The 27977-nt window shown below is 36.8% G+C and overlaps 1 protein-coding gene across 1 annotated transcript; it reads right to left on the reverse strand.

Moving 5' to 3' along the window:
* Nucleotides 1-11: 11 nt before the first annotated feature.
* Nucleotides 12-27977, reverse strand: FBXO28 (F-box protein 28). Its single transcript, XM_025286066.3, has 5 exons — nt 27675-27977; nt 17164-17273; nt 13836-13974; nt 6057-6252; nt 12-4633 (listed from the first exon to the last, which is right to left on the reverse strand). Exons 1-5 carry the CDS (start codon nt 27939-27941, stop codon nt 4239-4241), a joined length of 1107 nt encoding a protein of 368 aa, XP_025141851.1. The 5' UTR covers nt 27942-27977; the 3' UTR covers nt 12-4238.

Genomic DNA, 27977 nt, shown 5'->3' on the forward strand with positions numbered 1-27977 from the left:
AAAACAGGTAGCACTGGTAACAACACATTTATTTACGTACCCTGTTGTGTGACCGGGAGGTGTTTTTCACTTTCCAGTAATTAAATTAGGTTATAACAATTAAAATTCCAGAGATAAACTACGGTAATTTATTGTTGCTCATGACCATAAGTAAACAGACATGGCACAACATAAAGGAATTTTAAACGCATCAAATTTTAGGTATAGCTTTGTATACGGACCAGTATCTACTTTGGCAATGGACCTAATGGATTACCAATATGCTTCTAAATCTCATGGTTCTCTTCAGACACAACAGGAAAAATTTCAGTTTTTGACCTTTGAATTTCAGAAATTTAACAAAGATTCTTAGGAAGCTGGAAAAGGCCATTACTTAAGCCTATCATATTTATCACAAATATAAATATATTGCTATTAAAAATAAACTCATGGTAGGCAGCAGTCAACTAATTGCTAATTTCATTTTGTAGATTATATAGTATTTCTTGAAAATAATTCACCTCAAGATGGCAGGCTACAGAGCTTTTTGAAGTAGTTCTTATTAACCTTTTGAGACTAGTGAAAGAAATTCAGATCCCAAGCCAAATCACTGCATGTACTGGATTTTACATTAGGAACAGCCATTTTTCAAGAGACTGCATCGTACAAGGCAGAATGCCTTTATTCCTGGTTTCAAATTTTACAACGTATGATTATTCTGAAGGACATTTGGTAAGTGTTAACAAATGGGTACTCATTGCTAGAGCAGTATATTAAGAATGTGCTGATCACCAAGTGTGAGATTTTAAATTAAAATTATATACTGTTGAAAATAAGACAAGATAGGGAGTTCCTAGATCCTAGAAAATATTATGGCTAAGGAAATAGAGAACTCAAAAGAGGAATCTACCTCCAAGAAACTACTTCGGTATAGTAAAATAGAATTAAGTGCCCTGTCTCAGGAAACAGTTATTAATAAGGAACAACTGGGACATCACACATCATTTCTTTGGAGATTAAAGTGCAGGCTATGAAATGGCATATAAAATAATGCATAAAATAGTGCAATCTTAAGGTGCCATTATTTTTATTACACATAGCCTATGTTCATATGTCCATTTTCTCTCAAAAATCCAGCTGTAGTGACACCTTTTAGCTTATTTATTTAGGCATTACTTATACTGTCTTACCCACCTTAGGGGCTACATAGAATATTTTAACAAGTAGAATAGCGCATATATCTTGAAACTACTAAATAGAGATTAAGGCAAGCCCCTGTAAAGTTCAGTACTCCAAAAACATGTTTTACCGAAAAAAAAAAAAAAAAAAAAGAAATTTGTTTCCAAAACCAGTGGCTTTAGACCTGATGGCACCCCAAGTTTTTAAAACAGTATGATTACTGATTACTCTGATTACATCTGTGTTTGCCCTTATTTCCAGGCTCTGTACATCAAAGAGGAGCTTGAAAAACAACAGGTTCTATATCCTCATGCTCTGAAATAATACATAGTTCAGAATACGTGAAAACCAAGTCAAGTCCACGTGGGAAACAAGCAGAGACTCCTGTGGGGGGCGAGCGGGCGGCAGTCCTTTCCATTTTTCATCCGCCTTTCCACATTTTATCTGTCTGTAGTGTTGTGATCAGTTTGCAAGTGGGACAACTTTAAGTATCCTCTGAAAGACTAGTCAAGGAAGATGATGGGAATACTTTATGAAATGTCCTAACATTTAACATATTAACATACAGTATTTAAATTACTGCCCTACAATCCAGAGCAGAATAGTTCTCTCTCGGGTTGCTAACTTACAATTTTCCTGTAACATATGTCAGTTTTAGGTGATGGAAATATTTTGTGATTTGTTGACACTTAAAAACCATTATACTACCCAAATGCAAGTATAACAGCTATCAAACTGGCCAAGGCAATATCCTAACATATTTTAGCTAGTTAAGATTTAAAACAACTGTAGTGCTTTATTTCCTACTGTTATGCCACATTCACCCATTAACAAGTGCAACTCATTAAATTTGTGGGCAGATGATTACAAGTATATATGGTAGAAATTTGGATTTTGAAACAGAAAATCTATCTTTTAATAGTGTGAATGTTTATTATGGAAGCCAAATATTCACGTTAACTAAGACTGTAGATACATTTAGGGTTATCTAGCTGGAGTTTAAAAAGAAACCCAGGAAACTTTAAATAACTCATTAACATTATTAAAAAAGATCATCTGAGGTTATATCCCTTTGATGCATCAAGATCATACTTTATAAACCTGTAGACATGTACTGTTACTTAAAAACATCTTCGTATTACCAGGAAAGCGAACTATTAAAGGCCATGAGCAAGTATTCCAGTAGGCCTCCTGCAAAGTTGTGAGAATATGGCTAAATCCTATGACTACACAAATGAGACCTGCTGAGAAAATGAGTTCCAGACAGGGACTTTTATGGATGATCTTGGCTGACAGATGATTTTTGGAAATTGTTTATTTTAAAATTACCTTCCCAACAAACCATGAAAACACTTGGACGTTATTTTATGGTTTTTCATTGAAAACATAACTACATAGTGAATGGAGTTTTAATGTTAGACAAAGAATTGATCAAAATCTAAGGACACTATTAAAAATGGATAAGAAGTTTCATTTGGTGAAGTTAATCTCAAGGATGCATAACCATATCATGTTGGACGGATTAAAAAAAGGTAGTGACCTTGTGCTTTTCTTCAACTAAGGTACTTACCAAAACCTTAGGTTTTATACAGGTGTCAAACTCCCACCTGGAAAGGGATAGTATTCTATATTACACCTAAGTTTACCTTAAATAACTGAAGCCCAAGGCAACAGTTGTTTAACTTAACAGTCAAATAATGACTACATAATTTAGTACATTAAAATAAAACTAGACAGTAATAGTTGACTGTTTCAAAAAATACACAACTGGGGAAAATAATCACTGTACAGGTGTTAAAGTGACCACTCAGAAGGTTGACAGTGCAAGACATGCTTTTCCAGTTACAAGCTCAAAACAGGAGTGCAAACAAAATTAAAGCTTTTGTTGAAAGTTGAAGGATAAGGAAAGCCTGAAATTAATATTAAAAAGCTTCCCTCAGGTCACCCCCCAGAAATGAAACAATCAAAATGCTTTTTCATAGTACAATTTTCTTCAATGAACAGTTTTTCAATGGCAAAACAACTGCATCCCATAAGTTGGGTTCCCTACTCACACCACTGGTCATGGCCACAATGGATCAATAAGCATACACAGTGGTGAGTCAGGAACAGTAATAGTTACCAGAGGTCTGATATCAACATAAAGAATTTGGGGTTCTGTCTTAGCCAGTGTACCTGAACCCTACAGAGAACAGCTAAAGCAGCGGGCTTTAATACTCTTATCCTGTAAAACCGGAGGACAAATGGACATACAAATACCACTCCCCCTCACCCACCAAAGCAAGCTGTTGCAGTGGAAGATGTTAAGCGCTTAAATGAACTAAGACACTGCTCTAAAAAGTGGAGAAGTATAGAGGTTCAAGATCAATACCAGTGCAAGAGCTTTTTTAAGTGAGTTGACTAGGCAATGCATGCATGCATCCATGCAAATGTAGGTCATGGCCCCAAAAGAGAACTGAAAACATGTATATAACAACTGGATAAGTCCCTTGCCAGTAGTTTATAAAAATATATAGTCAATACTGTAGAGGCCCCTTCTACAGTCAATACTATGGAAGTCCGTTTTAGTTACCCATTACTTCAATACCAAAAAGCATTTACTACTTTTCAGACATTCCAGACAAAGGTCACTTATAACAAAAAGTCAACTTTTTTTTTTTTTAAAAACAAGATACTGTCCATTTAAAAAGTAGGTCTTCTCTTTCAAGTGAACAGGACATTTTCTGTATTAAACTTAGTTTCTAGTCTGTCAAGACTGGTTTAAGATCCTTATGTAATGTGCATATATGCAGAAACAAATTTGCTTTAAACATTATCTGCACACAAAAAAAGGTTAACTTCTCAAAACATGATAGAATAGGTCTGGTTAGTACAAATCTATTGCAAAGTAAAAAGATTCTGTGCATCAGTTCAACGAGGAGAAGCAGGAAAAAAAAAAGTCCCAACCATGAGAGTTCAAGTTTAAGTTGTGTTCTGAAAGCCTAGAGCTGAGGGACACCGTGTCGCGCGGTGTCCAGATACGCAGAACTGGTCAAGCTACAAAGCCAGGTCTTCCTCTGGCGCTAGAAGCACATTCCGATTTACTTTCTATTCCGGAGACGTTTAGATTTCCTAAGACAGTCTATGGCTTCTGCGGCCTTTTTTCGTTTCCGAGGAGACTCTTCGCTCTGCCCAGACCCTGAGGAGTTTCCCACTGCACTCTCCATTACTTCTCGCAATTTGCGCTCCAGCTCTGCCAACCGTGCGTTCTGTTCACCTATGATCTGGGTCTGCTCTAGCAGTTTCTGGTCCTGGTCTTGAAGCTGTTTCTGCTGTTCTTGCACTTTGGTGCGAAGCTCAGAAATTTCACGCCTGAGAACAGTCACTCCAGCACCATTTGTCTTAACCTGCTGCTGGAGTTTGGTAACCTCTTGTCTTGAAGGGTTTTGCTTGGAGAAGAGTTGCATTGTAGTCAAGGCTGCAGACGGTCCTGGAACTATGGAGAAATGGTTTAAAATGGTCAATCACTTCAATGGCTCACCACCAGTAATAATTAATGAGACTTCTTAAAAAATGGAATGTCCTCAGTAATATCACCTCTGCAGATTTCTTCTTTGCAATCTACTTGGTCTAATGAATTAATCAAATACTTTGTATTAACTATAAATGAGTCTGAATTCTGATTCTCATGTTCATGTGGCAATATGTGGATTGCCAGCAAAAGCAAAGAGTGCCCAGGGGTGTTAACTTGGATTTAAAAATATTATAAAACTTTTTTAGAACCTAGTTAAGAAAATATAAATGTAAAACTAGAGTAGAATTACTTTCTATCTTATTACACACAAGGAAACATAAATATCTGAGTCAGACGTACAGACCTATTAGGTTCATAAGTCCTGTCTGCACTTAGTTGAATGTTTGGTGTCAACATTAGCCAAATAATTGGGATACCACCAAAAAGGGTTACATCACACTCGATGACCAGGAAGAACTTCTGACATGATGTAGGAAGGCTTTGGAACTATTCTGTTTTAGGAATAACAATGTACCATGGGCATAAAAATCACTTTTAAACCCTATCTCTGAAGCTTTTCTAAAACCCTATCAAGAACCATATGGATCCATCTGCACCCTAATGCTAATTTTCTCCTCATACATTTAAATAACCAGAATATTTTCCTTGACTGATACATTGTTCTTTCTCAGCTTACCTTTAGCCAACTAACAAGGCTCAGATCAGTTTCTCACCTCTTGTGAAGTCTCAATCAGACCAGCCAACAATGATTTTATCTTCCTTAAGATTTTTCTCTCTACTCATTTGGCATGTAAATGGACACTCCTTTAAACTATTCTCTTGCCTGCAATAATTTGAGTCATGATTATGTCTTACCCTATGAAATAATAAGATTCTTGAGAGCAGATATCATGTATTACAATTCTTTTTAGTCTTCATAGGACACAGTATAGTGCTGTCCGCATAATAGTACTCAATAAGTATTAGATATATTAATGCTGAGATGCCATAAGCTTTATTATTAAATTACAGACACCCACTCACTCTACTGAGTACTCCAGGGAGCTAACTAGTCTGAATGAAACAAATGTTTTACTAAAAATTGCTCTAACAAATTTATGCCCAGTTAAAAATTGTGGATATGTATAAAGATTCAGCCATAAGACTGTTCTTCAGTGTGGTTCAAATACTGAAAAACCTGGAGACAAATGTGCATAACAGCAGTGGATGAACTATGTAAGATATGGTCTGTAATGTAATCTGTCATTAAAAATGATGCTGCAGATACACAGTTACAGACCCAGAAAAGTTCAAGATACACAGTTAAGTGGGAGAAAAAAAAGGCAAGTTACAAACCTATGTATGAACATGATTATAAACTGAAAGTATTATAAACAAAAGATACCTGGAGGAGAGCCCATGAGTCTTCCAGATACATCTGATCCTGGCAATTTCCTCTTTAGAATTGGAACAATCTTTTCATCAAAGTATTCCATTGCCATGGAGGAAATATCCCTTAACTCTTGAAGTACTTCATGAGCTCGCTGAGGGGCTCTGGTAGAATTGACATATCTCAACACACGATAAATCTCATCAATCACCTAAAATAATGAGCTCTCATTAGCACTTTATCTTTTTTAAAGAATACAGGTAAACAAGGAGTAAGGTGACTGCTTGTTTTGCAAATTCTACAGAGATCTACAGGGTGACTTAACTGATACACTGACCAATGGTAACATTACCACCTGTAACACCTGGCTTTGGGCTTGTTATAATACTATATGTTTCATATTTATATTTATTAAGCATCTTTATTGTTCTGGGGCTAAAAAAAATTACCTAATATTTATATATAAATACAAAATGGTCAAATTACAAAATATACACTTATATACGTTAGCAGTAGTCCCTCATGTTACTAGTCTGTCACATTCTACTACAAAGAATCTGCTAGTGATAGGATATTAACCGACCCATAGTAGCGCTACATGTGTGTTGTAAGTAAGCAAAGTACTGCAACACTCCAGTATTATTTGATGTCTTCCTCAGTGCTAGTACATTCCACCTACAGGTGCAAAGTAACCCTCAGCTCTCTGACCTAAAGCAAACCCTCTCTCTCTCTGTTGCTCAGGGTTTTGCACATTATGAGCTCTTTTCTGTCATGTTCTCCCTGCATATCTCCCCTACCTTCTCCAGCCCCAAATTTCTAATTCACACTTGAGGTCTCAGTAACACTTTCTCAGAGTAAGCAGTCTTTTCTGAACCCTCTTTAAGTATGTTAACACCTTCATCAAATCCTTTATTTTTTCCTCAGAATACACATTAGAAGGTTTAAGTACTACCTCTTCCTGTTAATTTCTTTTTCCCATAACATAGTAAGCTCAATGAGAGAAGAGACCATACCTAGTTTCCACTGTCAGATCCCCACAGCCTAGCAGTATCTGGCACATGGCAGACACCCTAATCAACGTTCGTTAAATGAGTGATAAAGATGGTCAAATAACATAAACTGCCTAATACTTACACATCTAAATAAAACTGGTTAGGGACAAGCCACAAGGTTAAAGTCAATACAAGAAGATGATTTTTAGAGGCTAGATATTGTTTTGAATACAATGGTCATTGTTAACAGAATTTTTACTGAGAGGATAAATGGACCTAATAAGTTTATGTACATAAATACTGGTAGACAGAAGAATATTTACAGTATGTTTGACCTAGACTAGAAATGACTGCTACAATGACTCAAGCATGAATAAGACATACATCTTAACCTGTGCAAGATGACTTAGTGAAAGACCCATACACAGCAAAGACTAGTTCAAACTGAGTAAGTTCAATGTACAAGCAAAGCACTGTGTGAAAAAGGAAGCAGACAGGGATAAGATTTGTTTGAGCATTGAGTAGGCCTGATGAAGGACTTGGCAATGAGAAGTAAGCAGAATTTCAATGAGAAGAGAAGTCTGAGCAGGAGGGTGTACATGACTAAAGAGGAGCGCTGCAGTGAGGAGCTGGCTAGGAAATCCAAATGTATGTAGTGTTACTATGTACCATGGGCTTCCCTGGTAGCTCAGTCGGTCAAGAATTTACCTGAAATGCGAGAGACCGGGGTTCGATCCCTGGGCTTGAAAGATTCCCTGGAGAAGGAAATAACAAACTACTCTAGTATTCTTGCCATGAGAATCCCATGGACAGAGGAGCCTGACAGGCTACAGTCCATGGGGTCGCAAAAAGTGAGACAAGACTGAGCAACTAACACTTTATTATGTACCATGCATTTATTCTAGGTTTTTAAAATAAATTTATTATGTAGTGAATCCTCTTCCATAACCCTGATTCTTCAGAATTAATTTCATATCAAAATATCGCATAGGGATTACTAATACTAAATGACAACTGTAAAGCAAAATGTGAAATATTCTTATCTACCGTATTCAGCCTTCTAAATACAGTGTGAAAACAAGGTGTATCTCTCTCCCTTTGCCCAAGTGTTCTATTAGGAAATTTAGTGTTTTTAAATCTTACTACATAGAGGTTATTTTAATTAAGTGGACTCATCCAATCCATGTTTTCAATAAAATTAAAAACATTTTCTTTCCTGTGTCCAAAAGTTATAAGCAAAGGACAAGGTGAAGAAAAAGACAGCATGTTAGAACCAAACCACTTCTAGCATTCAGAGTCATCAGTGGCTGAAATGGTTGTAGAGATACATGTTAAGAAAAGCACAGTATTTACCTGATTTTTAAAATTTTTCATTTTCTCAATAGGTTTAATCACTTTCTGAAAATTACTTTAGCAACCAGAATGTAATGGTTTGAGTCTTATATCCAGTGTAAAGACCACAGGTCTTAGGCAGGTCATTGAAACTCTTTAATGGCTATTTATACACTTTTCAAGTAATATGCCACTGCTGAATACTAGAGATAATTAATACTTATGAAAAATATTTTTAAGTTTTAAGAAAGAATGGTAAGAAACCAAATGTGAACAACTATCACATTCCCAGCACATACAGTTTACTCTATCATGTTTATGTTTAAATTGGCAGAGTAATAAATGACATACTATGAACATCATTTAAGGCTTTCAACTATTATAGATGAGAGAATTTCTATCTTATTTAATCTACTGTTTAGCAAACAAAGTAGTGCAAGTGAGACTCTTTGGGACTCCATGGACTTCTCTAGGTCAGAATACTGGAAATGAGTAGCTGTTCCCTTCTTCATGGGATCTTCCCATCCCAGGGACTGAACCCAGGTCTCCCGCATTGCAGGAGGATTCTTTAGCAGCTGAGCCACCAGGGAAGCCCAAGAATACTGGAGTGGGTAGCCTATCCTTTCTCCAGCAGGTCTTCCCGACACAGGAATCAAACCGGGGTCTCCTGCATTGCAGGCAGATTCTTTACCAGCTGAGCTACCAGAGATGCCCTTAGCAAACAAAGCTCCCATTAGAATATTGAACCTTGTATGTTCTCATTTTCTGTTTCTTTTTGTTCCACTTGCTGATGTACTCAGCCATGGCTGACTCTTTGTGACCCCATGAACTGTAGCCCATCAGGTTCCTCTGTCCGTGGAATTTTCCAGGCAAGAATACTGGAGTGGGTTGCCATTTCCTTCTCTTTGCTCCACTTGAGATTTCCTTAATTTTCCTCTCATTTATTTTTTCTTCCATATTTGTAATTCTTTATATGGCATGTGTTTGTCTGTATTTTTCTGATTAATATTTCTCTTAGACTATTAGTCACAGTTTGTTCAAGTTTTATATCCTTGTATTGCTTTCTCAAAGGTCTTTTGTTCTCCATTTGTTTTACTTTGTGTTTCTTATTAGCCTGGTGATTCTCTACTCCTTGCTTATATTTAAAAATGCAGCACATAAAAAGCTGATCAGATCTTGTTAGCCAAACTGGTAGTAAAGGTGGAGTTTAGGGGTGTAAGAACAGGGACCTAAAAAATTCAATGAAAATAGATTAATTTTTTTTTCATTTTAAAGGTTCAATGACTGCATGTATTTCCTTGAGGACCAGCAAAATGAAAAGAGGAAATGCTTCTAAGCCAGAGTTATTTTTAAGAATGTCTTCACACTAAAACCAATTTTAAAAGAAACAAAAATACAACATTCTGGAAACATTAGATAAACTCAAATTGAAGGATATTTATTCCTCAAAATAACTTCAAAAACTTGAAGCCCAAGAAATACAAAATGTAGGGAATTATTCCACATTAAAGAGAACTAACAAATTCATGTGTGATCCTAGATTGGATTCTGGACTCAGAAATAAAAATAGCTAGGAAAACTATTATTGGGATAAGAAATGAACCTTGAATATGGACTGCTGATCAGTGTATTGGATCAATGTTAAATTCCCTGAGCTTGTTATCTGTACTGTGGTTAAGCAAGAAAATGTTCTAGTTCTTAGGGAATACACTGAAATATTTCAGAATAACGGTCACAGTATCTCCAACTTTTCTTCAAACGGTTCAGAAAAATAAAACACATATGCAGAGAGAGAACAAAAGGAAATGAGACAAAAGGTAAATAACTGCTGATCTGGATAAAAGAAATATGGGAATTCCTTGTCATATTTTTTGCAATTTTTGTGTAAATGTGAAATTGTATCAAAAGAGTGCTACCCCTCAAAAAAAGAATAAAGAATGACCATCACCAGTTCCCTCCCCCCACCGAAAACAGCATTAAAAACAAACCAGCAATACAAAATCTACAGATTTTTAAGTTCTTTCAGGGAAATCTAGCTTCATGACAATCATTTATACCATGAAACCACTGACTTTTGGAGACCACTATATTTCAATAAGCACAAAAGGTTTACTGGGGTTGTTAGTAATAATGAAGAAAAGAAATTATTCATGTCTTTTTTCATTATTATATCTCCTGGAATGATTAGTTGGCCTCTGCTCCATGTGGTTTTCAGTTTGTGTGAACTGCTGATACTGATCAAGAACTTACTATAAAAAGTTTGACTTCTGTATGTCAGTCAGAAGATTTGAGAAATATATATAGGAATAAGCCAAGAATCTATACTTGATTCTGAGAAAAGATGAATGGAACATCAATATAGTGGCCAGAGTCTGCAACTATGGCCCTAACTGACCTGTGCCTATTTCTGTAAATTAGGTTTTTATTAGAACATGAGCACACCCGTTCATTTACCACATGTAGAATCATGGCTGTTTCTCAGTTGAGAAACAGACCATGACATGACACAGACCACACGGTCCACAAAGTCAAAAATATTTATTATCTGGCCCTTTACAGAAAAGTTTGCTGATCCTTCCCAGAGCTCATAGTGGCAAACTCCCAACCAGTCTGAATTCTTTAGACAGACCTTTAAATGCCTTTGTTGTTAGTACAGTATCCTTGTCAAGAGACTCCATTTTAAACCCCTCCCATGAATAAGCCTTAGATTTTCACTGGGTAGAAGGGCAATGATTTAGCTTGTTTGGAGTTGGAGAGGGGACCTACAGATTTAAATCATTCCTAAATACAGATTCTCAACCAATCTTTTTGTTTTAGCCCCATTTTCAGAAGTGCTTTCAACTCTAGAATTTTTTAGAAGTTCAGCTGTGCATACTACATTGACTCCCAGCTTCCCCCACTGACAGGTTAGGAATTAACTTCCTCAGTTCTTCTAAGTCAGTTATCATTTGTTCATCTACTTTCCAACTTCCAAAATTCTGCTGCTACTGTCTACTCTCTTGATCTCCTTTTCATGGGGCTTTATCTTTTCTTCCTTTTAAAAATTACATCATTTACTTTACTGAGTCGAGTATGGGGAGGAGTTAAGAGGTAAACATACATTTAATCTTCTATCTTCATCCTACCATTTAATTTTACAAACGAATTTGATTGTTCTTTCAGAGAATAATTAAAAAAAAAATTTTTCCCCCATCTGTTAGTTTAAAAGTCCAAAATTCTGGTATATATCAGGCAATCTAATTTAAATGAATGTTGCTATTACCCAGATTCACTTAAGTAACTTGTAAAAACTAATTTGTGAAATGAACCCAGGAGCAAGATGCTGGAGAAACCAAGAATAAACTACTATAGAAATCATATACAAAATCAAGATTATACACTAAACTGAAAGAAAAGTATTTCATAGAATATCTTCATTTACGGATGTGATATTTAATGCCATATCCTTATGTTCTGAAGACAGAATATGAAAGTTTAAGGATGAGAAAGTTCAAAAAAGAATAATGATAAAACAACCCAAATATTGCAAACTATGTTAAGTTAGCAGTTTAGACTTAGCCTAAGCTAAAAAGTACCAGTTACATAAAAATAAAAAGTATTAATCTAAGTATACAGTATTGATTTAGGCAAAATATAAGCTATGAAGATGGCAGAAAAAACCAAAGTGATAATCAAAACAAAAATTATTTGTTTTTCCAGTTCAGACTTGTAGGAGAAAAATAAATTAGAATAAGATCTTGTGAAGAAATGGGTAATATTAAGGACAAATGGAAGACTTTTCCACTGCAGGTAAGGTAAAGGTCTCAGTTAAGGAGCAAATGCCCAAGGGGATACACATAAGCTTCAAAACTGAAACACCCTCCACTGCTACCACCTCCATTAGTACTAGAATTAAAAGAGAAAACAAGTGGTTTCCAAAAAAAAAATAGCAAGACTCAGCTGAATTTAACCTCATTTGTTTAGACAGTAAATATCATCATTTCAATCATATGATCTTGATCAACTAGAACAACAGATAGACAACTTCTGTAAAGGCTGGTACTAAAATATCTTTGGCTTTGCAGGCCATATGGACTTTGCTGCCAACTATTCAGCTCTCATTAACAATAACTGGTTGAACTGTCTCTTGAGGTTATGAAACAGAGAGAGGTGTCTTAAACATTCATAATCTTAACATTTTGAGATATGCAATAAAAACTATGAGGCTAACTATAGGAGACAACCTATTTTAGTTCAGTGAACATCACTGAATTAAGACCTATGAATTAGACCTGGATAAAATCTGGTCTAAGAATTAGAATCTAAAGTTTCTAACTGGTCACCTTTTTATAGAAAAGCATCAGTAGCTAATATGAGGAAAGTGAGCTATACCAAAGAATACTTTAAATAAGAAACAGGACTCCTCTGGCTCCCAACAAACATTATAGAATATTGAAAATGAAGAAAATAATAAAATACTGCCAATGTTAATTATCAATGGAAATAACAAAAAGAGAGCATTCAAATTTTACTAAGTATTAATTAGTTCCAACCATGTTAAGGGAACCTTTTGCCAGTAGCAGCTAAATAGCAAAATGATCTTTAATTCTATCTCCATCTCTTCCACATAAAAAGATACTGAAGTTATTTCATTCTGAATTTACACTCAATTCAAGAAGCAAGGTATCAGTGAAGGTATGAGCAGCATGTTGAATTCTGGGTCCTTTATTAACTTAGTCACAGTAAATACACCACAATAAACTTATTTCTGTGTTAAACAGCACTATTACTTAGCCCAGAGTATACTGCTATACAGTAATTATCTATTCTTGTCCAATCTGGAAGTTTTTAAGTTGTTTTCATGAAACATTTCTCAAACAAAACAAAACCAGCTTGTCTCTCCCAACTCCCCTCCCTAAAATGGTAACAATCTTGAAGGCAGAGACAATACCTATTCTTGCTCATTGCTGTATCTCTGGCATCTTTACAAAAAGTAAAAGCTTAAAAATTTTTCTTTGCGTATGAACCCTTAAAAAACTTTCCTGAAGAATTGTAGGGCTTTTATAGCATATTTCATAATCAAAAGTTTAAGTATACAGATCACATAAATGATATATATTTATATAAGTTATTGCACAGAAGCTAAACAAATCCATTCCTAGAAACCCACTCAAAGAAGTAGCAATGGGACTTCCCTGGCAATTAAGGAAGACTGCACTCCCATAGCAGGGGGCTTGGGCTGGGTCCCTGCTCAGGAAACTAAGATCCCACGTGCCTCATGTGGTGGCCAAAATTAAAAAAAAAAAACAAAAGTCAAAAGCCCACAATTATCTATACAACTTACCCTTTAATATTGTGATTACTGAATTCACAGATGACCAAAGAAGTAGGAGTGATTCTGTCATTTAAAAAAATCACTCTATAACTTCATAGTAATTTGAAGTTTAAACAGTCCAATCCAGCTGTTACTAAGTAAGCAATTCTATTTTACCTTTCCTGGTATGAAGCAACAGAGATTGGAGTCCACATACTTCATGAAAGTCATATTTAATAATGACAGCCTTGTTTCAACAGCAGCGAGGATGTCTGCATGCCGAGCTAATGAATGGTTTCTCCTTTCTGACTCTCTCCTACCAAAAAAAAAAAAAAAAGGAACCATTAAAAGAAGTACTGTGGACTAAAATGCTAACCAAACAAAGTACCTTAATGTAAGCCTAACATTTATTTACATGTTAATTTAGAAATCTACAACTGGGTCATAATTTAACGCAATGATAAATGAATCACTATGTTTAGAAATCCTTGCTAAGGATCAATCAAATATTTATTGATAAAACATTTGAAAAAAATTATTTTTTTATGTTTTGCCCTTTTGCTATATGGATTCCTTAGTGGCTCAGTTGGTAAAGAATCTGCCTGCAATGCAGGACACTTGGGTTCAATACCTGGGTTGGGAAAATTCCCTGGAGAAAGAAATGGCAACTCACTCCAGTACTCATGCCTGGAGAATTCCATGGAGAAGCTGGGCAGGCTGCAGTCCATGGGATTGCAAAGAGTTGGACACGACTGTGCAATTAACTTTTACTTTCACTTGGGTATATCAAGCTCAAGCCTAATGGCTATTAGAATCAGAGAAATGAGATAAATGAAAGAAGTATACATGGACATAAGGACAAGAGACCATGTATTTTTGCTCCAAGATCAGCTCATTTTAACTTTTCAAAAGTTTTGAGACATAATTCACATATAATTCACTTTTCAAGGGTACCATTTAGTGATTTTTACTATATTCACACTTGTGTACCCATCACTACCATCTCATTTCAGAACATTTTCATCATCATGAAAAGAAAGCCTGTAACCATTATTAATTACTCTCATTATCCAGCCCTTGGCAACAACTAATGTACCGTTTCTATGGATTTGCCTATTCGGGACACTTCAGATAACTGGAATCATAACAGTACGTGTTTTGTGTCTATCTTCTTTCACTTGGCATGTTTTCAAGGTTCATCCATGTAGAAGGATGTCTCAGAGTTCTTCATTCCTTTTTATTGCTGAATATTATTCTATGGACATTCCATAATTTTGATTATCCATTCATCTGTTGCTGGACTCCTGGGTTGTTTCCCCTTTCTGGCTATGATGAATAATGCTGCTGTGAGTACCTGTGTACTTTGTGTAGACATAGTTTCATTTCCCCTGAGTATCTACAGCGGTGAAATGCAGTATACAGCAGTATATGCATATAAGCAGCATATGCCCGCTGCATCTTTTGTTAACTCTGTATTTCAATTTTTGAGAAACTGTTTTGTAAAGTGGCTGCAACATTTCATTATCCCACCAGTAATATGTGAAAGTTCCACTTTGTCCATCTCCCTCCCAACTTTTGTCCTTTTAAATTTTAGCCATCCATCCTGGTGGGTGTTCACTGGTATCCCATAGTATTTTGATTTGCAATGCCCTTATGACTAATGATGTTTGGCCTTTAGTACATCTTCTTTGGAGAAATTTATATCAAATTCTTTTCCCATTTTCAAATTGGGGTTATTTACCTTTTTATTGTTTATACCTTAAAAAAAATATTTTGGTCACACCAGGAAAATGTGGGATCTTAACTCCTGGACCAGGGGTGGAACCTGTGCCCCTTGCATTGGAAGGGTGGAATCTTAACCAATGGCCACCAGGGAAGTCCCCCTTTTTATTGCTGAGTAGTAAGACTCCCTAATATAATCTGGATACAAGTCCCATAACAGATACACGGGTTGCAAACATCTTGTCCCATTCTGTGGCTGTCTTTTTATTTTCTGGATGGTGTCCTTGGAGGCATAGACATTTTAAATTTTGATGAATTCTAGTTTGTCTACTTTTTTCTTTTGTTACTTGTCCTTTTGGTGTTGTATCTAAAGAACCTAATCCAAGTTAATAGAGGTTTACGACTGTTTTCTTCTCAAGGTTTTATAATATAGCACTGACATTCACACTTAAGTCTGTGGTTAATTTTCAGCTAATTTTTGTATATGGTTTGAGGAACGTCTTCAACTTCATTCTTTTGTCCCAGCATCATTTGTTGAAAACACTATTCCTTCCTCATTGAATTTTCCTGGCATTTTTGTTGAAAATCAATTGACAAAAAATGTAAAGGTCGACTTTCCGGACTCTCTTCCATTGATCTGTATGTCTATTTTTATGTTAGCACCAGACTGATTATTGTGGCTAAAGCTTTGAAACTGGGAAATGGTAGTTTTCCAACTTTGTTCTTTTTCAAGATTGTTTTGATTATTCTGAGTTTTTTGCATTTCCATAGGAATTACAGGATCAGTCTGTCAATTTCTATAAAAAGACAGCTAGGATTCTGATAGGGGTTGCTCTGTGTGCTAAGCTGCTTCAGTCACATCTGGCTCTTTGCAACCCCACTGTAGCCTGCCAAGCTCCTCTGTCCATGGGACTCTCCAGGCAAGAATACTGGAGTGGGTTGCCATGCCCTTCTCCAGGTGATCTTCCCAAACCAGGGATCAAACCTGTATCTCTTATGTCTCCTGTATTGATATCCAGGTTCTTTACCACTAGTGCCACCTGGGAAGCCCAAGGGTTGCACTGAATATATATATATATATATATAAAAATTGGAGGAATAGTGCCATTTTAATGGGCTTCCCAGATGACTCAGTGGGTAAAGAATTTGCAATGAAGGAGACACAGTAGACGCAGATTCAATCCCTGGCCATCTTAAAATGAAATCTTCCAATCCATGATCACAGAATGCCTTTCCGTTTATTTAAGTCTTTAATAACTGTGCTTTCTGGTTTTTAATAAACAAGTTTTGTACTTCTTTTGTTATATATATATATATTACTATCAATGCTATTGTAAATGGAATTGTCTCCATTTTTGGATTGTTTATCGCTAGTGCATAGCATTATACAATTGATTTTTGTATACTAGTCTTTTATCTAGTATCCTTGCTGAACTTGTTTTTAGCTCTGATAACTAATCAGTGTATTTTATATATAATATCATGTATATACAAGATGATGTTATCTGTGAATAGAATTTTATTTCTTCCTTTCAATCTGGATGCCTTTAATTTCATTTTCTTGCCTAAATGCCCTGGCTCAAACTAAAATGTTGAACAGATATGGCCAGTGTGAACAAACCATAGTAAAATCACTTATGGTGATCTGTGTATATTTTCCTACAAAAACTTGGAAACCATTTAACATGTAAACCCTTACTTAGATTAAAAAATAATAATAATAATCAAGAAACAAATAAAATCCCCAGTTGTAGAATTACTGCCACTGCTAACCATAACATACCTTGGGAGTTGTGCTTTAACTTGTTTCTGACATAGATTATGGTACCTTTCCACCTTTAGAAATCCCTGATTCAACATTCTCTGGCAGACCAAGTCCATTCTTTTACAAACCTATGGGAAGACAGAATGAGAAAGAATTTTAAAAGTAAAAACTTCAGAAAATGTCTGTGGTAACCTAAATATAGAGGAAATCTAAAAAGGGGATATATACGTATATATATAACTAATTCACTTTGCTGTGCAGCAGAAACTAATACAACATTGTTAAGCAACTATACTCCAATAAAAATTAATAAAGGGACTTCCCTGGTAATCCAGTTGTTAAGACTCCATCCATGCTTCCAATGTAAGGTGTGTGGGTACAACCCTTGGTCAAGGAACTAAGATCTCAGATGCTGTATGGTGCAGCCAAAAAAGTATATAAAAATTAATTAAAAACAAATTGATAACAATTAACTTAGACTCATTAACTGATGGTTCAAAGTTCTCTGTGCTAGAATCGTTCTCCAGTTTGCTATCTGAATCTTTAAATCAGTATATGTGAATTCCTCCTTGTAACCTGCAATACTACATTTAAAAATTAATATTATATGTAAGCAAGGAATAATTTACTCTTTTTTAAAAAAGAGAATATATATGTTTCCTTGTTTATTTATATATTTGACTTTTTCTTGGTTGTGCGACATGGCTTGCAGGATCTTAGTTCCCTGACCAGGGATCAAACGCATGGCTCATGCAGTGGAAGCTCAGAGCCCCACTTGATTCTTCACTTTAGGTATCTGTTGAAATGTTCTGAATGTATCCCCACTATTATGCTCAAAGTCTATAATTCTGAAGATCATTAAAACAAAATATTTGAAGGCTTTTAATGGTTTGAAACAAGAAAATTCTTCTCTGGCCAAAAATACATATTCAAACTTGAGTCTAACCCCTCACAAAGTTTTTATCATTACCAGAATGAAAGTTTTAAATCATTTCTTCTAGTGGCTTGGATGAAGTATGACAGTTTATAATGGCCAAAGCCTCTACTAGATACTGTCATATCCTTCAAAATATTTTAACATGTATAGCAGACACTTAACTTTAAAAATGGTATCTTTATACAATAAAAGCATAGGATCTGAAGTCAGAACACCTAAATTTGAGTCCAGCCATTTTATGTCCTTGGGCAAATCAGTTTCTTTTTGAAAGCCTGAATCAGACATCTGTAAAATATGGATAGTACCTCATACACAGGGATATCATTAGGATTAAAAGAAATAGACATTAAATCACGGTAAACTATAAATTGCTATATAAAAATTGTTTAAACAATTTTGTTAACAATTTTAACTTTACCACTAATTTGAAAACTTTGCTTTATATACTTAGCTCTTATATTTCTGAAATATCCCAGTATCTTTCTTATCTTAATGAAACCTACTACACAAAATATGTTTGTTGTTTGTTTCCTGAGTATTTTGCATTGACTCAGAGGTATCAACCTGGACCTCAATTCTCACTGTATAGGTGTGGATGTTGAGAGCACAATGCTGAGATAAAATTGAGATAAATCTACATCAAGACTAAGTTGATTAGACAATGGCTGTCTTAACGCTTCTTTCTATCCCTCACAGCACCCAAATACAAATGCTTGAAAAATACTTGCTAAAACCAAATACTGATGAAACTCAAAAGTAGCTTTCTCCTGAGATTATACAGACAAAAGTTCCGGTAAACTGGGCTGAGCTGATAAAGGTTTTGATACCCTAATACTAAATACTAGCCATTCCCTACATAGTAGTACGCCAGATGAAAGGTATGAAGGTAAACAGTTCTTTTCAATTTCCAAGTAGATGAAAACATAATAAAGTACTGATACTTTACTGATAAATCATATTTTAAAATACAGTGGAATCTATTTCTAACTGAATAAGTTATAAACATTTGTTCAGTGTCCATTGAAAAAATAATAAACCCAATATGTACTGATATAAATGTTTCTAAAACAAAATATTTAATGAGTACATCTACAAATCTCTTTAATTTAGTTTAGGTCTAGTAGTTTAATAGAAATAAGTGAATTTTCATATCTGCTTCTTTTGCATTAATCTACTGAGGTATTCTTACCTAAGAAAATTCTAGAAAACACAATATACAAGTGCACATTTCATTAGCTGTATGATGGTACCATCACATATCACAGAACTACTGGAAAACTCCACTGGACCTTTGTGAAAGAATGAGAGTAAAAAATGCAAACAATACCTTAGTACAGTAATGAAAATATTTTAGATTATATAGACTCCCTGAGTCTTGGGAATCCTTCTGGTAAACCTGGACTGCATCTGAGAACCACATTGCCATAAACAATGGTACTGAACTTCGTGTGAGGAAAAAAGAAACTTTTATCATGTTACTGGAGGAAGAAAAAGAAAGTATGTCTTTGTATGTGTGATGAGGGGATATAAAGCTGGCTAAATTCTAATCTGTCATAGGAGAAAGTCAGTTCAGTCACTCAGTTGTGTCTGAAAGTCAACAGACATTATCAAGTAGGAAAAAAAAAAACCCCACCCAAAGACTTCAAAATGAACTCTGAGGAATAAAAATTGGGGATTTCATTGTTGTTAAAACTATTTAATGTGAGGCATCCCCTAAGACAACTTTGTAGAAAAATACTCTTTTGTTCTGTGGACTCTATAACCTCTTTGATAATTTCTGAGTTGAATAATGGAACTAAATCCACTGTGGTAATGATTTCCTAATTTTTTTTAAGTCAAATCATTATTTCGTACATCTTAAACTTATACAGTGCCATCTCTATAAAACTGAAAAAAAATGTTTATTTACAAAGTAAAAAATTAAGTCAGGAGGGGCTCAGTCACAAAGAATCCGCTTGCAATGCAGCAGGCACATGAGCAGCAGGTTCAGTCCCTGGGTTGGGAAGATTTCCTGGAGGAGGGCATGACAACGCACTCTAGTATTCTTGTTTGGAGGATCCCATGGACAGCGGAGCCTGGAAGGCAACAGTCCACAGTGCTGCACAGAGTAGGACATGACTGAAGTGATTTAGCACACCGCACACTGCTGTAATAACTTCCAAGGTACTTTCTAAATTATTTCATTATTCTAAAACTTTGCTGCACTAAATCTAGCTAAATACTCAATTTAGAAATCTTTTAATGATCTAGTAATGCAATGGAATGAGTACTGACTCGTATGAGCATACAATCGGCTGAGTAATTTGTGATAAATAAATAACCAGGTAAGGTCAACCAAGGAAGACTTAACGTGATCCTAGGCTTTAAAAGAAGAAAGGACAGGACTGCTAAGTTAATGCTGATGGGACAAAGGCACAAAGCCTGGAATGAATAAACCATTAGCAAACTACTTCTGAAGACAGATCAGATACGCAAGCAAGGCTGAGAAGAATAAAAGCTCCCGTGTTTTGATCAGGAAAATCAGACAGTAATGAGAAATAAATTGAAAAGGAAAAAGAGCATCCATTTTGGGAGAGACCTGGTATTGGGACAGTTGACTGGTCATTTTCCATAAGCAACTATACTGTTACAACTAAAGATAAGGTTCTGGAGATCTCACACGAAGAGAGCTGAAACCACCGCAGATGAATCCCAAATAAAGAGGTAAAAGACAAGAAAAAAGATTTATCAATGAGTCTTAACTCATCATTCTAATTAAAAGCTGGCAAAAAGATCAGAAAATATACATCTGAAACAAATACTGTAAATCAACCATACTTCAACTAAAAAAAATTAGAAAATAGGAGGTAACAAAAGCAAACTAGAATAGCACCACAAAAACCAAAAAGATCTGAAGCATTAGTTGATATTATAAGAACAGTATTTAATGTAACATTCTTCCTTTCATAAATGTTTTATAAGCACTGACTGACCAATAAAATAAAAACAAAGACACCATAGAGCATATAACTCTCTTTCATTCAGAATTCAGAAGGAAGCAAAGTGACCTCTGAAAAAACAGAAATATATTAATTGTCCCCAAGGTGAGCAGTATAATTATAACTGCTATCAATGCATATTCACTTGCAAAACAAAATTACCTTATTTAAGTGTAGCTCTAAATTTGGGGTTACTTTAATTATTTCCCAAGATTACAGAAAAGAAATATCATTTCCCCAGTTATTAAAACAAAACAAAAATCCTAGCAGTTTGGCAATTTACTCAGGACAGAAAAATTCTAGAATCTAATATACAAAGATGATGACTATGTCAAAAACGATCAATGTATTTAGAGATTAGGAAAATACATACTATATAAACAAAAGGTAACTAATGGAATAAGTATACAATAGAGACATTTAACTTGCCCCTCTGTTATCTGCTGTTCTAGTATGAAGAACAGATTTGTTTTCTTTGTTAATTATTTCAAGATTTAAAATGCCATGTTTATTTTTTTCTCAAATGAACTGAACAGTCAATGCATGCGTGCTAAGTCGCTTCAGTCATGTCCGACTCTTTGTGACCCCGTGGACTGTAGCCCACCAGGCTCCTCTGTCCATGGGATTCTCCAGGCAAGGATATTGGAGTGGGTTTGCCACGCCCTCCTCCAGCGGATCTTCCTGCCCAGGAATCAAACCTGCGTCTCTTATGTCTTCTGCATTGGCATGAGGGTTCTTTACCACTAGTGCCACCTGGAAAGCCAATAGTTTCCCCCAATTAATAAGGAAGCTATTATCAAAGATTAGGCTGCTTAGACCCTTGACCTGAAAGGGACAGAAGACACCAGAATCTACCCTTTCTTTTTACAATGAGAAAACTGAGGCCTTAGGAACTTATATAACTTGTTCAAGGTCATCCAATCATTAAGTGCAAAAAGTGAAATTAAGAATTTGGGTCTTCCAGCAAATAGTGATTCACACACACACACACACACGTTTACTCTCAGTTTCCTCATTTTTTCATACTGGCTACACATTTCAAGGGTTAGCAAAGTGCCTAGGACGGCACCTCAATAAAAATCAAGCTATGTTGGGGGCGGGGAGGGGAGGGAACAATCCAGGTCTTTTGATCTGTGTATTCTCTCCCCTAATTTTGTTTATTTCTTTTTGGCTGTGCTAGGTTGCACCAGCTTTTCTCCAGTTGCAGCAAGCAGGGGCTACTCTTTTGTTGGGGAGCATGGGCTTCAGGGTGCTTGGACTTCAGTAGGTGCAGTTCCTGGGCTCTAGAGCACAGGCTCAGTAGTTGTGGTGCAAGGGCTCAGCTGCTCCGAGGCATGTGGGATCTTTCTGGACTAGGGGTTGAACCTGTGTCTCCTGCACTGGCGGGCGGATTCTCTACCACTGAGCCACCAGGGAAGCCCTGATTTGTGTCTTGTTAAATTTAGTGATCAGTAGCTATGTAGACTGAAATGTTTATCCTAATTATTCTCAATTGATTAGGGTCTCTAATACTCTCCTGTTATAGAAACTGTTGGCACGAGTCTAGAAAGCAGGACTTCAGTGGGTGGGGGTTTTTTGCCACACCACTGAAGTTTTGCAATGGAGCTAGACCAAGATCTTCCTATAATCCTCTCAATTAGACAAATCTGTGCAGAATATTTGACAGCCATCTGGGCTGGATTCTTTACAAAGTCATGAAAGAATGAAAACAGTGAAAAGGCGGGAGAAATGTTCCAGATTAAAGAGACTAATGCTTTATTAGATTTAAGAACCTTAACTACCTCCCCAACCCCTCTCCAAACTATCAAAACACATTTTGGTGACAACTGAGAAACCTGAATATAAAATGTAATATTAAATACCTTGGAAGTGATGATATTGTGTTTATATAGAAGTATTTTAGGGGTAAAATGTCATTGTATTTGCACCTTACTTTCATATGGTGAATGAGCGTACAAGATAAAGTAAATGTGGGAAAAAGTTAATGATGGGTACATGCATGCTCAGCCGTGTCCAACTCTATGTGATCCCACGGACAGAGGTGATAAAATCATTTAAAAAATGAACAATGAATGAGCCAGTCCTATACAACTTTCCATCTCTTTCACAAGAACACTTTAATCTTTTATAAGAAAGAATTCTATCCTCTTGGTATGGACCATTTAAGATATAATACTATATAGAGAGACAGAGTTAATTCTCAATTGTCTGTTGGTAAAATTACAACAAATTAAAAATTCCCTGTGTGTCCCTCCTAAATATGCACTTGGAAAGAAAATGTAAATTTAATATTAGCCTGAACAAAACAATTAGGATAATTACATATCTTTTTTTTTTCCTACTGGGAATGTTCTTCCATTTTTACTGACTGGATAAAAATTCATGACCCTGAGGAAGCCTCTGCTGATCAACCTCAACACTCTTGTATTTACTACTCTGCATTTGTTATCCTGATTCTTTGTAAATGTGCTCAAGGAAGGTGTGTACATTCTGTCTCAGAGATGATATTGTGGACAGGGTTACTGATTAGACACCTTTGAGAATCTGCCGGAGTGAAGTATTCCCAAAATATAATTTCTTACCTATACTTAAGAACTTGTTAATAAAATAAATAACCTGATGATGACATGGTAGGGGAGAAAAACCCCAGCAGTATAGACAGTCTATTTTCTATAATACAGCGATACAGAGCAATGGTTCTCAAACTGTGGTTGAGGGACCCTTGGGGTTCCCAAGACCCTTTCGAGAGTTTCTGAAGCTAAATCATTTTCATAAAACCAAGATATTATTTGCCATTTTCATGCTTATTCTCTCACAAGACACAGCAGAACGTGTGTGGCAACATGACATGTGATAACAGCTAATGGAATTATGCACTGTGCATTCTTGTGTATTTTAGAATCTTCAAAGGTAAGCAAATTGGGTCCTCAATAACTTTTAAGAATGTAAAGGTGTCCTGAGACAAAATTGAGAACTACTGATATAGAGAAAGAGATATAAGGAAGACATCTTGCCTACTTAAAAAAAAAAGGTAATACTTTCCCATTTTCCTTCATATTTTCTACCAGTCAACTCTCTCTACAACTGAACTTTTCAAACACATTTGAAGAAAAGATGTGAAAGGAACTATAAATGAGTTAACCAGCTAGAGTGCACCAGAGAAATATCTTGGGACAAAAACATAGATTTACGTATTTTGCTGTCAAATGGAAAATTTCATTCCAGATAATAAGCATGACACTTGAATTGAACTTTTAATCAAATCTGTCCTGAACCACTAATAGGATTCCATTAAATTTACAGGAGCTCCACTAGAACCACAGAGGAAAAATCTATAGGAGATTTTATATATCTCTTTATAAAAGTGGCAGTCCACTGGGCTGCCAGGGAATTCTCTAAGACAACTTTTAAAAAGCCTTGCATACTTTTTTTTCCCAGTGAGAATTCTGTACTCACAAGTCAACGTTATATGTTCCAACTTGGCTGTGATGTGCTCTGCAACTAGGTGCAGGACCTTCCTTAACCTTTGCCACTTGTTTCAAAAACTCTCATACCTATGAAGGGGGCCTTATGTGACAGACTAATGCTGCATCAGCACAAATTTATGTGATTTACTGGAAAACAACTCAAAGTACACATTTTGTCATTTCAAAAGGTATCTTCATCCAAATAATTTTAAATATATTAGAGCCGGGTACATTCTGGGAGCAATAGTCAACGGTAGAAAAAAACAAAACAAAATCCAGTTCAATAAGGGATCTGGACATTCCTTTGGAAATAACCAGACTGGAGAGTCAAATTTCAATTATTCATGGTGAGAGGAAGCAAAAATAATTGGAAAATGTTATTTTAGCAACGTGGGACAAACTGTATAAAGAAAATATAGAGCAGTAAGTACATGGACCCTGCACCTGTCCTCTAATTTAGGTGTTAACAATAGTTATGACTGAGGCCTTAATGTGTGTGCTCAGTTGTGTCCGACTCTTTGCTACCCTTTAGACTGTAGCCCGCCAGGCTCTTCTGTCCATGGGGTTTTTTGGGCAAGAACACTGGCTGCTACTGCTGCTAAGTCGCTTCAGTCGTGTCCGACTCTGTGAGACCCCAAAGACGGCAGCCCACGAGGCTCCCCCGTCCCTGGGACTCTCCAGGCAAGAACACTGGAGTGGTTGCTATTTCCTCCTCCAGAATATCGTCCATGACCCAGGGACTGAACCTGAGTCTCCTGTGTCTCCTGCATTGCAGGTGGATTCTGTACCCCTGAGCCATCTGGGAAGCCCAAGGTTCTAAAAGGGCAAGTAAGCTGAAGGAAGAAAAAAATATGCACTTGACAAATATGTAAACTAGCTCATTAACTACTGAATGGTTGACATTTAGCTTTATGGAAACTAATTCTGTTCTTAATTAATATCACTCTTTTCTAAGTACACCCAAACTTAACTCTACTCAAAAAAATACTTGACAATAAAAGAAACTATGTAATTTATATGCCAGTTAGCAGCATACACACTGGTATTGATTTTCTCGCAAACAGTCTGTTAGGTACAAACGGTCACTTACATTAGGAAAGGCTTTACATACTACGCACTATCGCTAGACTGCCAATTTCATTAATGATCATAATTAAATTAATGCTGACACCTAGTGGCAAGAATCTTTCATGTTACTTGAATTGCACCTTATGACATATGAACCAAAGAATTTAAAACCAAAGACACTTCCAAATCGCCACAAAAGGTTACCCACTTAAATCTAAGAATTATCCATTAACCTTAAGTAAAGAAAGGAATAAGAAATAGTTCCCCATTACTAAAACAGAGAAAAAACCATCTTTAAGAAGTAAAACTGGGAGCTGAATCTTTTTAGGGGGGTGGTAAGGGACTCCTTATGATAAAAATCTCTGAAACTACAAATTTGTATCTTTAAAATAACTAGAATAGATAACTGCTTAAAAATAAGAATGCAGCTGAGTATTTCAGTTGAAAGAGATGTCATTTACTAATAAACTGTGGGATGTGTTTTTAACTCTGTCCCCTAGGATAGGCTGGTTTTCTCCCCTTTAAGAATGTTTTTAATTTTTAAAGAAGTAAATTGACCAACAAAATGAACACCACCCCCCCACACACACAGTTTTTCTCAATACTTATTAAGCAGAAGGTGAACATTCCAAGCTTTACAAAGGCATTGTCTGGCTGAAAGGCTCAATTCAAATGTCATGTCCAATTTCCAGGCAACAGGAATGTATACCATGAATTCTGATCAAATATCATTCTTTATCAAAAATCGAAGGAATAGTTAGGATTCTACAAGAAATTCTAGGATAACACGTTTTGGAAATTCAATCATTTAAGGGACAATCATTTTAAAATATTACTTTTCAAATGAATTTTTCTATCCTGCAGACTGGCATGGTTGATTGTGCTGTGTTGACAAGAAAATAAATGGTTCACCAGTTTGAATATTTAATAGCCTCCTTTAAAAAATATGCTTGCATCTCAAAAATACAATTATAATCAATTTTAAATTGAAGGTGTAAATCTAAAATAGGGTTTATTGATTATTAAGAAAACGCTATACACAGCACATTCAGATACGTCTTTGTCCTCTTAAAAAAAAACCCCGACCACATATTTAGCTTCTACACAGAAACGGTTTGTAATCATTTCAAAATGTCCACCTCCTTCAATTTCCTTCCCACTTAAAGATAAATTCACTGAGGAAGCAAAATAACTGACTGACTGAACTAAGACAGTCATTGAACCTTCAGTGAAGCCTCTGGGATGAAGAAAATCCCAAAGGCAAATTCATTTATTTTCATTAATCATGGACAGAATAACTGTGATTTTAAGGTATAAAACGTCTCCTAAAGCTGGCGGGTGGGCGTAAATCACTAGTTAGAAAATGAAATATAGGAGAGGAAAAAAACCTTCTCAAGGGGCAAGGTGCTTCACGATGGGGTGGCAACTGTCAGGGGTGAGGGAAAGCCCGATAGCCACTTCTCAGGATTGCCTTCACTGGTCAACCAAGGCGCTGGGGTTGAGGTTACCAAAACGAGTTTGAATTCCTCCAAACCTCGACTGGCTTTTGGGAGGACGGACCGATCCGACTTTTATCTTTTGCAACAAGGAAACTTGGGTGGTAGGGGGAACAATACGTTATTCTCACAGACAAACCAAACCTAGCCGGGATAATCTCGCCTACTTCGAAGTGCTCGCCCCCAACTCCAGCCTGGGGTTAGAAGGTGATATACAAAAGGCAGGTGGTGAGACCCCTCCGGCGTACACGCTCAGGCCGGACAGAGGTTGGAAGCCCAGCTCTTGCTGCCCCCGCCCGTGGCCCCGCTTCCGGATCGGGGGCACAGAGCCCCCGAGCCCCACAGACCCTCAAAGCCAAGTTCCTGCAGGCAGTCGCCCCCACTCCCCAAGCAAGGGCGGAATCTGGACAAGCCCCGCGGGCCAGCCCCAAGAGAGACTTTGGGGCGGGAGGGGTGCGCTTGGTGCTTGAGCTGCAGCTGCAGCTCGCCAGGGGCTCCCTCCCCGGGGAACGCTCTTCCCTTTGGGGCCCTCCCCAGACCTCGGCTCTCGGAGTGGGCGGCAAGGGTCCCCAGGGGGCCTCACCAGACGGAGCTGGCTAATTTCGTCGTAGGACATAAAGCTGAGGATGTTCTCGATGGCTACGATGGGCAGCGCCACCAGCGTGTTGTTTTGAGGCAGCTGGTCCGGAGCCAGCGCCGGGGCTGGGGGCGCCTGGGACCCCGGCTGCGGGGGCTGGGGCGGGGGCGGTGGGGGCAGTCGCTGGGTAGAGGCGATGGCCGAAGGGGAGCCGCCGTCGCCGTGACCGCCGCCTCCTTCCTCAGCCATCCGCTCCTCCGACGCCGCCGCCATCTTGGGGGTTTGATTCCTTCCCCCCTCTGCAAGGGG

The sequence above is a fragment of the Bubalus bubalis genome, chromosome 5 (assembly GCF_019923935.1).
Source record: "Bubalus bubalis isolate 160015118507 breed Murrah chromosome 5, NDDB_SH_1, whole genome shotgun sequence".
Taxonomy (NCBI): domain Eukaryota; kingdom Metazoa; phylum Chordata; class Mammalia; order Artiodactyla; family Bovidae; genus Bubalus; species Bubalus bubalis.